Raw genomic sequence first — 11,407 nt, 5'->3', positions numbered from 1 at the left:
CCAATCAGGTGCGAGCAGGGCTCTGAGGGACCTGACCGCTGACCAATCAGATCGAGTTCAATGGGCGGGGCGAAATCTGACACCGCCTCCCTTAAAAGCATGGTGAACATTTAGGAGGAGCAGTTCTGGTGAGACGGTTTGGACCCAGGTTCGGTTTTAAAGCGGCCAGATCTGTGTGTGTGTGTGTGTGTGTGTGTGTGTGTGTGTGTGTGTGTGTGTGTGTGTGTGTGTGTGTGTGGTGTGTCTGTGTGTGTGTGTGTGTGTGTGTGTGTGTGTGTGTGTGTGTGTGGAGCATAAAGCTCATGTCGTTGTGTGTTTATAACACACAACGACATATGAATTTATTTCATCAAATAAATTCATCATCGAAATTCAAATAAGATTTTACAAAATACAAATACTAAAAATACAAAGCTAAAGATTTAATACTAACATTTAAAAACATGTAAATTTTAAATACTAACATTTAAAATATATTAGCTGCATAATATAAGCAGCTAACTACTAGAACAAATCTCTACAGTTTGTTACCAAAAACACAACACAAATGTTGAAACGTATGCTATGAACCTGCGGCATGGTGGTGGCGGGGGTGATGATGGGGCTCAGACCGGAAGTCAGGAGCCGGAAGCTGCAGTCGCCATTGGCCCCAGATGAGTCACGCGACGTTCCTTCCGCTGCGGGAACGGAGCCCTGCTGCGTTCAGGGCAGCTGGGAAATGAGGGCTCCGCCCAGAAAGAGCGGTGGGGCTGCAGGAATCGATCCTGTGGCAGCAGAGCAGCTGGGCTGGGATCCAGGGCGACAGGCGACCCCAGGCCGCCATAAATACCCCGGAACACGCGTGTCCGGGGTATTTATGGCGGCTTCACATGCAGTCGGAGACATGAGAGCCACAGCAGAAGCTTCTCTTCTTCTGGGTCAGCCATCATCCGCTCAGAGGCTCTTATTGTGAAGGGGTCACCATGGTAACCGGTTCTGGACGGCTGAAGTGACCGGTTCTCCTTCCTGAACGGTTCTGGTCTGACTCAGAGGTTCTGGACGAACAGAACTCAGTCATGAGACTGAAACTCTCTGGGTTGATGATGCTGATGATGCTGATGATGATGATGATGATGCCAGCAGCGGCTCCTATTAGCAGCGTTGCCTAGCAACGTCTGGCCTGTTTACAGCGCCGGAGCGGGTCGGAACCGGGCCAACGAGCCGCAGAGGATCCAAAGTCCAGTTCACACCATGTCTGCTAATCACGTGACCAGCTTCATCATGTAAACAATCATCATCATCAGCAGCAGCTGCAGCAGTAGCAGCAGCTGCAGCAGCAGCTGCAGCTGCTGCTACTGCTGCAGCTAAGCAGCTGCCTCCAGCAGAACCAAACCCAGTCCGAAAGTTCTAGTTCTGGAACCATGAAGTATTTTGTGTTCTGTGAATAAATTAGCGCAGAAAAAAACATTTTAAACAATTGTATTAATAAAAATTAAATATTTTGCTGTTTCTTTAGGATTTTTTCCTCATTTGATGAAAATTAATAATAAAAATGAACTTCAATATCACAAAGAGAAATTAACTTTTTTTTATCTCCTTTCAAAACTACTGCGGTCCGGTTCTGGTCGTCAAAATGTCCTGAACTGGACTGACACCGGTTCAAACAGAACCAGGGCCAGGCATAAAGAGATAGAACCGGTCCAGGTTGGTTCTGGAATAGGTTCTGGTTCTGATCCGTATCAGAAGTCAACCTGCTAGGGTCACAGGTGACTGTTTAGGGAAATTAAACAAAAATGTGTTTCTGTGATTCGTCTTCCTTCTTCCATAAATATGAAAATTACAATTATAAGCATCCCAACATAAAGCAACATTAGCTCTGCTAAAGCAAATGAAGCTAAAAATGCTAAAAGCCTTGTAGCGTTGGTGACCTTCTGTTGTAGGAACCGTAGGCAGATACCGGATCCAAACCCAGCAGAACTGCTAACAGCAGCTAGCTTCAGAGAAAACAGTCATTTATTATCACAGAGAGGAAATTCAGGCGGAACAGAGACAGCATTTAAAACCAGCGGCTAACGCACTAATCACAAATATTAGCTCTGCTAACCAAAACCACTCTACTAAAATGTAAGCTAATGCTAAAGAGCTAAAATCATGTTTATAGCCAGGCTGACAAAACATTTGTAGTTATATTTCTTGCCGCAAAACAGTTAATACTGAATCCAGGATTTATTTGGAAACATACAAAAATTGATTTAAAGGAAATTAAGTACATGTATCACCGTCCTCCACTTCCTGTTTCCATCCTCCACTTCCTGTTTCGTCCCCCACTTCCTGTCTCTGTCCTCCACTTCCTGTTTCAATCATCCACTTCCTGTCTCTATCCTCCACTTCCTGTTTCCGTCCTCCACTTCCTCTCTGTCCTCCAATTCCTGTCTCACAGGAAGAGTGCTCCATGAGCCATTCCTCTTCCAGGTCCGATGTCCAGGGTCCGGGTCCGTGCAGGATGGAGTGGACGGCCCGGCTCAGATCAACCCGGTCCAGTTCAGCGCATAGTGCCGCCACCTGGTCCCAGAAGTCCACTGAACACCTACTGTCCTCCAAGATGGCCGTCGCCAGCACGTCTGAGGGGAAAAGGACGCGTCAGGACGTCTCACATCAGGGTTGGGTCAGAACCGATGCACTCACCTGGACCTCTCCTCAGGAATCCTTCCAGAAGCTCCAGCGCCAGCTGGTTCTGGTTGAAGTCCGCCAGCATGGAGGCAAAGGTCCCGCCCACAGACAAGATGGCCGCCTCCCCATTGTCGTCTGCGTTGGTCAGCAGCTGGAGGAGGGACAGGCTGGGCGCGTGGGACAGAACCCACAGGCTCTCCTCTGACACACACAGGACAGGTTCTGGTTCTGGTCGGACCGGGAAGCCCTTCCAAAGACAGAGACATGAGACACACAGTTCACAAGAACCTTCAGGTTCTGGTTCTGGTCAGACCCGGAGAAACAGGCTGACCTGCAGTGAGCTTCTTCCTCTTGATGACCTCGGCGGCGCCGTGCACCAGGCCTCTTCTGCACATGCTCAGTGCGGTCTTCTGGTGGCGGCTGCAGGCCTGGTAGACGGTGGAGGCCAGAGCCCAGACAGAGGTCGGCCACGCCCCGGTTCCTCTGAGCATGCTCAGTGAGCGCGTCACCCACAGCCTCAGAGAAGGTCAGCCTGAGGGGGATGGATCAGTTCCACCAGACTATATCAATACAATATTTAGCAGAAGCTAATGCTAAAGCACTAAATTCGACCTGCTACGTGCTACAGCACACATCGCCCCCCACAGGGCCGGGTTTGTTACTACATGTCTCTGTTTGTTTGAGCTTCAGGAAGTGATTCTTTACAGAAGAAACTTTCACTTATTGTTTCAGTTGTTGAGCTTTGCTATCTCTGATGCTAAATTAGCCTAGTTAGCCTAATTGGTAGGCTTCGGTCATAAGCAGCAGGGCATCATGGAGCTTATTAACCGTCTACAGTGATGCATTCTGGGTACAGATTAAATGTCATTTGCTGCATCGCATTATGGGCTGAAAACAGGAGGAGGAAGTGAAACTGCTGCATTATCTTCAAGTCCTTCACAATAAGAGCATAATATAAGCAGCTAACTACTAGAACAAATCTCTACAGTTTGTTACCAAAAACACAACACAAATGTTGAATGTTTCAGGATTTATCTGGAGAAATTAACTGAAGGGAATGGAAGCGGCGCCTCACGTTTTCCGGCCGCAGCGCCCTGAACGCCTCACGTTTTCCGGCCGCAGCTCCCTGAACGCCTCACGTTCCCGGCCGCAGCTCCCTGAACGCCTCACGTTTCCCGGCCGCAGCGCCCTGAACGCCTCACGTTTCCCGGCCGCAGCGCCCTGAACGCCCTCACGTTTCCTGGCCGCAGCGCCCTGAACGCCTCACGTTTCCTGGCCGCAGCGCCCTGAACGCCTCACGTTTCCTGCTTTACTGTCAGCTGATTGCAGCTCAGCAACACCTGAACTCACCAGGCTGGGATTTCAAAACCAGCCGCTCATTCTTCCTGCTATGAATGCATTAGCAGGGAGAAGCGACTGCTGGACCCAACCGAACAGATTCACTGATTAGTGCGGCTGGCACCAGTTGGCTGGACCTCAGATTAATTATGCTTTAAAGGAAAAGAATATCAATATTTTCATTTATTTTGTAGTTTTGTTGTGTTTCTAAATGTTGCTTTCAAACCGGGTCAGAACCTCACTTGTTGAGCGTGACGGCGTTAGCGATGAGCAGCACGTCTCCCTGCTGCAGAGCCGAGGCCACGCCCCTCAGCGAACATGGCCGCCGACAGCCGGCTGCCCGTCGCCGCGGTAACCAGCAGCGCCCGGAAGAACAGCAGCAGTGGGGGGGTGGAGTCCGGCGGGGCCCGAACACTGAGGGAACAGAACCAGAATCAGCCAAGTTCTGGGGAGGTTCCAGTTCCGGTTCTGGTTCTGAACCTCGAAACATCTCCATGGTGTCCGAGTCCCTCAGGACCGGAGACCGGCCGCATGGAGGGCCGCCGCCTCGTACTGGGAGGACCGGAGCAGGTCCAGGAGCCTGGAGAACAGAACCAGAACCAGTTAGAACTGCAGTCAGAACCAGAACCAGAGTCAGTTACTAGTTGAGTCCAGGCAGGCCCAGACTTCGTGGTCCTGCCTGGGTCTGGTTCTGACCCGTAGAACCCGACCTGTCCAAGTGGTTCCTCAGCAGTTTGGACTCGTCCAGCCCGGTCGGCTCCTCTTCCTCCAGCAGCTCAGCTGGGATGCAGAACGACTCTTCATCACCGCCTGCAGGACCACAGCAAAGGTTCTGGAGGGTCACGTCCAGAACCAGAACCATTGGTTCATTTCCAGGTTGTGAAGTCTGACCTTCGTCCTGCAGATCGGTTCCGATCTCCTGGAGGTTCTGGATGACAGAACGCAGCAGTTCCTCCAGCAGAACCGTCTGACCCGATTCCTCCCAGACTGTCAGACTCTGACCCACCAGCTTCAGGCGCCGGAACCTGCAGAGATCATGGGTCAGAGCTGCAGCGCCACCTGCTGCACCGGAGGGGAAACGCAGGAGGGTCAGCGAGGCAGGAACCAGAATTTGGACCGGTGTTCTGTAAATGTTTGTGTTTCTATTGATGTTAAAGTTTAAATAATCTGAGGCTAAAGCCGGATTGTTCTGGTTGACCGACAGACATAACCTCAGATGTTCTGATCTGACCCAGTTTCCATACCGGATCATCAGCTGCTGGTGCTGGGCCCTCAGGCGTCCCTTTGGACCTGGTCCTCTTGCAGGTCAAAGGTCAGCTGGGTCTGCACTTCCACAGGACCGTACAGGATCTTCCGGTCCAGAAGGTCGTCTCTCTGCATCTTCAGGTGGTCCAGATGGACCAGCAACCTCCGGGTCTTCGGACTGGGCCACGGTCAGACCTGCAGAATCGTAGAGAGGCGGTCATCGGGTTCTGAAGCCCATCCAGAACATTCGGCCCAGTAAGTCCAGTAACAGAACCTGGTATCAGCAGACTCTGGGTGGTGGCCTTCTGCCTCTGGACCTCCTGCTGAAGTTCTGATGTCTGATTCTGGAGGACCAAGGTTCTGGACAGAGAGCAGACATGCTGGTGAACCTGTGGTGCTGTTTGGACCCAATCGGTCCCCACCAGAACCAGTAGCCTTACCTGTCAGTGATGTGAGCAGCATAACCCAGCAGGGACTTCAGGTGGAAAGCCACAGCTTCCTCCTCCCTCCTCTTCATCTCCCTGATGACGCCGTCATACTCTGACTTTATGTCCAGCAGGAGCCTCCTATAGGCCGAGGCTCGACCAATCACCTGCAAGATACAGACCTGACCTGTACGGCTCCAGAACGTTCTGTTAAACCCATCCGGATCACTTCCAGGTTCTTCCGGCGCTCTCTAACATGCTAGGCTAATTTTTCATTCAGCTCTTTAGCATGTTTACTAACTTTGACAATGCTTAGCATCCTTTTAACACACCTTAAGTTAATTATTTGAGATAAATTCTAACATGCTAAGTTAAAAGTCTGTTTGTGTCGGTGGATGTAAACATGGTTGACATTAGCATTAGCTTCTGCTAAGTACCATGTATCAGTTTGGGTCCAGTCTGGTTCCTCAGTGATGAACCTGAGAGTGGTGGAGGTTAGCCTTCCGGGCTGACAGAATCTAGTCTAGATGGTCAGAGAAAGCCAGGAGACCTGCAGCAGACTCAAGAGAGCTGAATACAAAGACATGCCACACTTTCCAGATTGTAATCTGTAAAAGAAATCTGGAAAATCAAGAAAAGGTGTGTCTTTTTGAGTTTGAGTTTGAACTGGAAGAACTGCATGAGGGTGAATAGTTCTGTAAAGTCCGGTATAAAATGAACAAAAACTGAAAATCTCTAGAAAACTCAGAGCAAATATTCCAGAAGAAAGTCTGGATCACATGAAGGAAAACATCAAGGACCAAAACAAAATATTGAAATGCTTACAGAATCCGTCACCTGTTCCTAATATCATAATTAGAACTTCCATAAGAGTTTTGTGTAAAATATTTCACCCATTCATCTCACCTTGTTGAACGCGGAGCGGTAGACAATGTGTCGCAGCTCATCAGTGCCCTCCTCTGGACACTGCAGGTACTTCTTCTCTTTCTCGATAAACTCGTTTAGAGACTGAACAAACATCTCGTCACTCTCACACCCTTCTACATCCATCACGGGACTCATTTCTGGGTCTTCGGTGTCATTTTGTCCTTGATCCATATTTCATATCTAGTTTTAAACCAACTCTAACTCTTCTGCGTGTTAGCCGTCAGTAACATAGTAATCGTGGTGTTACCATGGAAACCGAGGACCACTTAAAATCATATTTTTGATAATTTGAGTTATATTATTTCAAGTATGTACCTTAATGTTATTTTTGATATGTTCAGGGCCGAAATATGTTGTAGTAAAAAGTAAATTAACGACGATTAAAAAAAACTTTCTGTTTTTTCAGGCACAATACTGCCAGCTACCTCCGTTGAATCGCGTGTAGGAAACCCCGTTCTTTCCCCTTTGAGGTCCTCTTCTCAGGATCCGCCATTAGGAGTGAACCGGTGGTGAGTGGTGCTGCGTGTTTTTATCACCTTTTAATAAAACGTAACGGTATTTTGGATCCGTTTTCAATCTGAGTGGATTCCGATAGTCTCTCCGTGTTTCTGTACAGGTGGACCGAACCTCACGATGCAGATTTTCGTGAAAACCCTCACGGGGAAAACTATAACCCTCGAGGTGAGCGTGCTGGAGGGTGGCGGCGTTTACTTACTGCGGTTAAACGGAGCTTTGCTGTTTAAAGGAGCTTGTTAAGCTTTTTCTGATTATTATTTTGATGTATAACGCAGTAATGCTTCGATTGGTCATAAAAAGTGGCTAAACTGAAGATACTTGGCTAAAGTTGGTAGAGCAGTAAACACGTGCAGCCGCAATCTGCTCCGGTTCGTTTAAACGGAGCAGATTGAAGGACTCAGTGTTGGAGCTGATGCAGTGATTTTATTCAATGCTATCAGGTTACATGTGTTTTTATTTTCCAGGTTGAGCCTTCAGATACTATTGAAAATGTCAAGGCTAAGATCCAGGACAAGGAAGTGAGTGTCAGCTGCAGGTGGTTCTGAATGATCCTGCGGCTGCGACCCTGAACGCCTCCAAATGAAGTCCAACTGGACCTGAAATGAAAACTGGAGGAAGAAGTTCCTATCAACAAATACGTCTTAGTTATTGTATTTCTGAATCTAATAATTGCCTTATTTACTTCATAATTAAGTGTCTATATAGTTTAAGTTTTTTTAAAGGCACTTTGGCAGCTTTTCACCAACTTCATGATGGTTTTTTTGTCTTCACAAAATGAAATCTATATGTTGAAATTAGCTGGAGTATAACTTAAGTCAAGACAATAGTAATTAACTGAAAGAATATTTACAAACTGAGTCACATTAAAAAAATTATTTTAACATATTAATGAAGGTATAAAACTTCATATCTGCAGGTGGATATTGGAGGGTTTCTGGAGGTCTGACATGTTTGCTTCTGCTTTGCAACTGAAATAAAAGAATCTGATTGGCTGTTCATGTAGAAATCAGATTATCTGCAGCTCAGAAAGGTTGATGGTTCAATTTCAGACTTCCTCAAAGTGAAATTAGAAACATGAACCCAGATAGCTGCTTCATCCAGTCAGGAGCATGGGTTTAACCTGGGATCAGAGGTTATTGAAGGCGTCTCCAGGGGTCATTGAAGGCGTCTCCAGGTCTCCAGGTTGTTTAAATTCTTGCTGATGTTCCTGCAGGAATTCCTCCTGACCAGCAGAGGCTGATCTTTGCTGGGAAGCAGCTGGAAGACGGACGGACGGACGCTGTCGGACTACAACATCCAGAAGGTGAGAAGAACTCTGCAGCTTTCAGTTCTTCTGAACAGATTCGGTTGAAATGTTTTGGTTCATTTCTTGAACTGTTCAGTTTTTCTTCTAATTTAATAGAAAATAGTTAATTTATTTCAGGCTCAAAGTTCAACCAAAGCTAATTAAAGCAGACATCCAAAACAAGATGAGACATTTAATAACTGTTAGTCTGTGGCTCAGTGGTGATGATTTGATCTTCAGATAAATTGAAATGATGTATAAAGTTAAACATGAAGTTTCTCCTCTGATCCGTTTTGGTTCAGAAACATTTGATGCATCATGGAGGAAACCAGTCAGAGTAGAGAAAATATGCTCTGAATTAACATATTTAATTTTCTCACTGACACTAAAGGAATCCTGTCAGTTTAAACTCTGAATATGTTATTTATCCTTTAGTTCAACAGATCATAGCAGCATTTTAACAATCTGTCATCATACACAGTTACATATTCATTGACCAATAGAACCAGATCATCTGCATGTTTCACCTTCACTTTACTGACATCAATAAAACACAAACTTGATGTTTTAAACCTTTGCAGAGATCGTTGCCATGTTGGAGTCGATCAAAGTCATTTTTGCTAAATTGCAGGATTATTTCTAATAATTTGGTCTATAAAATCAGGATCATTTGAAAGCTCAGGAAGTGGAGCTAACATCACAACAACCTGAATCAGATTGAAGATTTCAATCGTCACTTTTTCTCCAAATTAACATTTTAACAACCAGCTGCAGCAGAGAATCTGAACGGGACCTGGACCCCCGGGACCGGCTCGGCAGGGGGCCCTGGTCCCGGCTCGGCAGGGGGCTTGGGTCCCGGCTCGGCAGGGGGCCCTGGTCCCGGCTCGGCAGGGGGCTTGGGTCCCGGCTCGGCAGGGGGCCCTGGTCCCGGCTCGGCAGGGGGCTTGGGTCCCGGCTCGGCAGGGGGCTCGGGTCCCGGCTCGGCAGGGGGCTTGGGTCCCGGCTCGGCAGGGGGCCCTGGTCCCGGCTCGGCAGGGGGCCCTGGTCCCGGCTCGGCAGGGGGCTCGGGTCCCGGCTCGGCAGGGGGCTTGGGTCCCGGCTCGGCAGGGGGCCCTGGTCCCGGCTCGGCAGGGGGCTTGGGTCCCGGCTCGGCAGGGGCCCTGGTCCCGGCTCGGCAGGGGGCTTGGGTCCCGGCTCGGCAGGGGCTCGGGTCCCGGCTCGGCAGGGGGCTTGGGTCCCGGCTCGGCAGGGGGCCCTGGTCCCGGCTCGGCAGGGGGCCCTGGTCCCGGCTCGGCAGGGGGCTCGGGTCCCGGCTCGGCAGGGGGCTTGGGTCCCGGCTCGGCAGGGGGCCTGGTCCCGGCTCGGCAGGGGGCTTGGGTCCCGGCTCGGCAGGGGGCTCGGGTCCCGGCTCGGCAGGGGGCTCGGGTCCCGGTGTCAGTCTGAACCGCTTCCTGTTTGTAGGAGTCTACTCTGCACCTGGTGCTGCGTCTGAGAGGCGGCGCCAAGAAAAGGAAGAAGAAGTCCTACACCACACCCAAGAAGAACAAACACAAGAGGAAGAAGGTCAAGCTGGCCGTGCTCAAGTACTACAAGGTGGGCGGGGCTTCTGGGGTCAGAGGGCGGGGTTTCTGGGGTGTTGCCTCTTGCCTTCAGCGGCTGTTTGTATCTGCAGGTGGATGAGAACGGTAAGATCCACCGTCTGCGGCGCGAGTGTCCGGCTGATGAGTGCGGCGCCGGCGTCTTCATGGCGAGTCACTTCGACCGCCATTACTGCGGCAAATGCTGCCTGACCTACTGCTTCAACAAGCCGGAGGACAAGTAGAGCTCTGGAGGAATAAACAGTTTGGTTCCACATGCTGCAGTCTGAGTCCTTATTCACTGCCTGGCCAACAGGGTCAGAGGTCAGGGCTATTAACATCCAGTTTCCATCAGAACCAAAGATCTGATTGGTCCAATAAACAAGCTCTCTGGGCCCGGAGCCTGATACATGGGGACAAAGTCCAATAAGAACTTTAAAAGAACCCAAATTAGTTAGAACGATATTTCCACAAAGTCAAATTACAAAATGCTAATTATAAACAAAATCATACAAGGAAACCAGTAGTGGATGGATTTATGAAAACCAGTTCTGGTCTCTGGGACCAGGACCAGTATGACCTGTAAGAACCAGCAGCCTGAGCCCAGATCAGGCAGCAGGAATCGGGTCGCTGACGTTCCTCTGGTTCTGGTTCTCAAAACTATTGGACCCAGAAACATAAGAGAGACCAGCCACAGATTAAAGTCACATTATTTACAAACTGGGAGTCACTGGGAGTTACTGGGAGTCACTGGGAGTTACTGGGAGTCACTGGGAGTTACTGGGAGTTACTGGGAGTTACTGGGAGTCACTGGGAGTCACTGGGAGTTACTGGGAGTCACTGGGAGTTACTGGGAGTTACTGGGAGGCCTTTTTCTGTTTCACTGCTAAGAATAAAATCAAAACCTTAATGTGACTCAATTAATCCTGATCAGACTGTCAGATTAAAAGCACCTTTAGAAAATAACCTTTTAGCAGCTATTAAACGTACACAAAGTGTAAACATGTTAAAACGAGTAATGAATGAATCTAGATCATGTCTTTCACTTGGTGATGGAACTTTTCACTCATATTCTAGTTTATGGAATCAGCCTGTTATTACCTACAATTTCACACAGTTTCAAATCAGTAATCATTTTTGTGAAGAATTTTCACAAAGTTTCCTTTTATTGTCTGATTTGATCAAAACATCAACATGAGGTTCTGTAACAAAACGTTTCAACATTTCAAAAGCAGAATAAATAACTTCTGTGTAACCAGATGAATCAAACTTTCATGTTTAATGATGTGATTCTGATTTTACAGCTGGTATCAAAAACCTTTTGTCACAGCAGAGGAAATGATGTGACTTTATTATAACAAGCATTAAATATTAAACCTTTTAGGGTTTGGTTATTACTGGATTCTATAAAATATATTGTCTCTGAATATAAATTATAAATTTAA

General features: G+C 48.2%; 1 protein-coding gene and 1 pseudogene across 1 annotated transcript; one reads left to right on the top strand and one right to left on the bottom strand.

The window, feature by feature from the left end:
• Positions 1-1,725: 1,725 nt before the first annotated feature.
• LOC129355949 (clathrin heavy chain linker domain-containing protein 1-like) lies at positions 1,726-6,755 on the bottom strand (annotated as a pseudogene).
• Positions 6,756-7,027: 272 nt separating this feature from the next.
• LOC129355943 (ubiquitin-40S ribosomal protein S27a-like) lies at positions 7,028-10,239 on the top strand. Its single transcript, XM_055025579.1, is given in 8 exon segments — positions 7,028-7,093; positions 7,201-7,265; positions 7,565-7,618; position 8,030; positions 8,314-8,366; positions 8,368-8,403; positions 9,847-9,978; positions 10,058-10,239. Coding segments are annotated over 7 exon segments (474 nt in total). The 5' UTR covers positions 7,028-7,093; positions 7,201-7,217; the 3' UTR covers positions 10,208-10,239.
• The last annotated feature ends 1,168 nt before the right edge of the window (positions 10,240-11,407 follow it).

Source organism: Poeciliopsis prolifica, unplaced genomic scaffold (genome assembly GCF_027474105.1).
Source record: "Poeciliopsis prolifica strain line A6 unplaced genomic scaffold, Auburn_PproV2 SCAFFOLD151, whole genome shotgun sequence".
Taxonomy (NCBI): domain Eukaryota; kingdom Metazoa; phylum Chordata; class Actinopteri; order Cyprinodontiformes; family Poeciliidae; genus Poeciliopsis; species Poeciliopsis prolifica.
The sequence above is the reverse complement of the archived record's forward strand: the minus strand, read 5'-3'. Positions and strand labels throughout refer to the sequence as shown.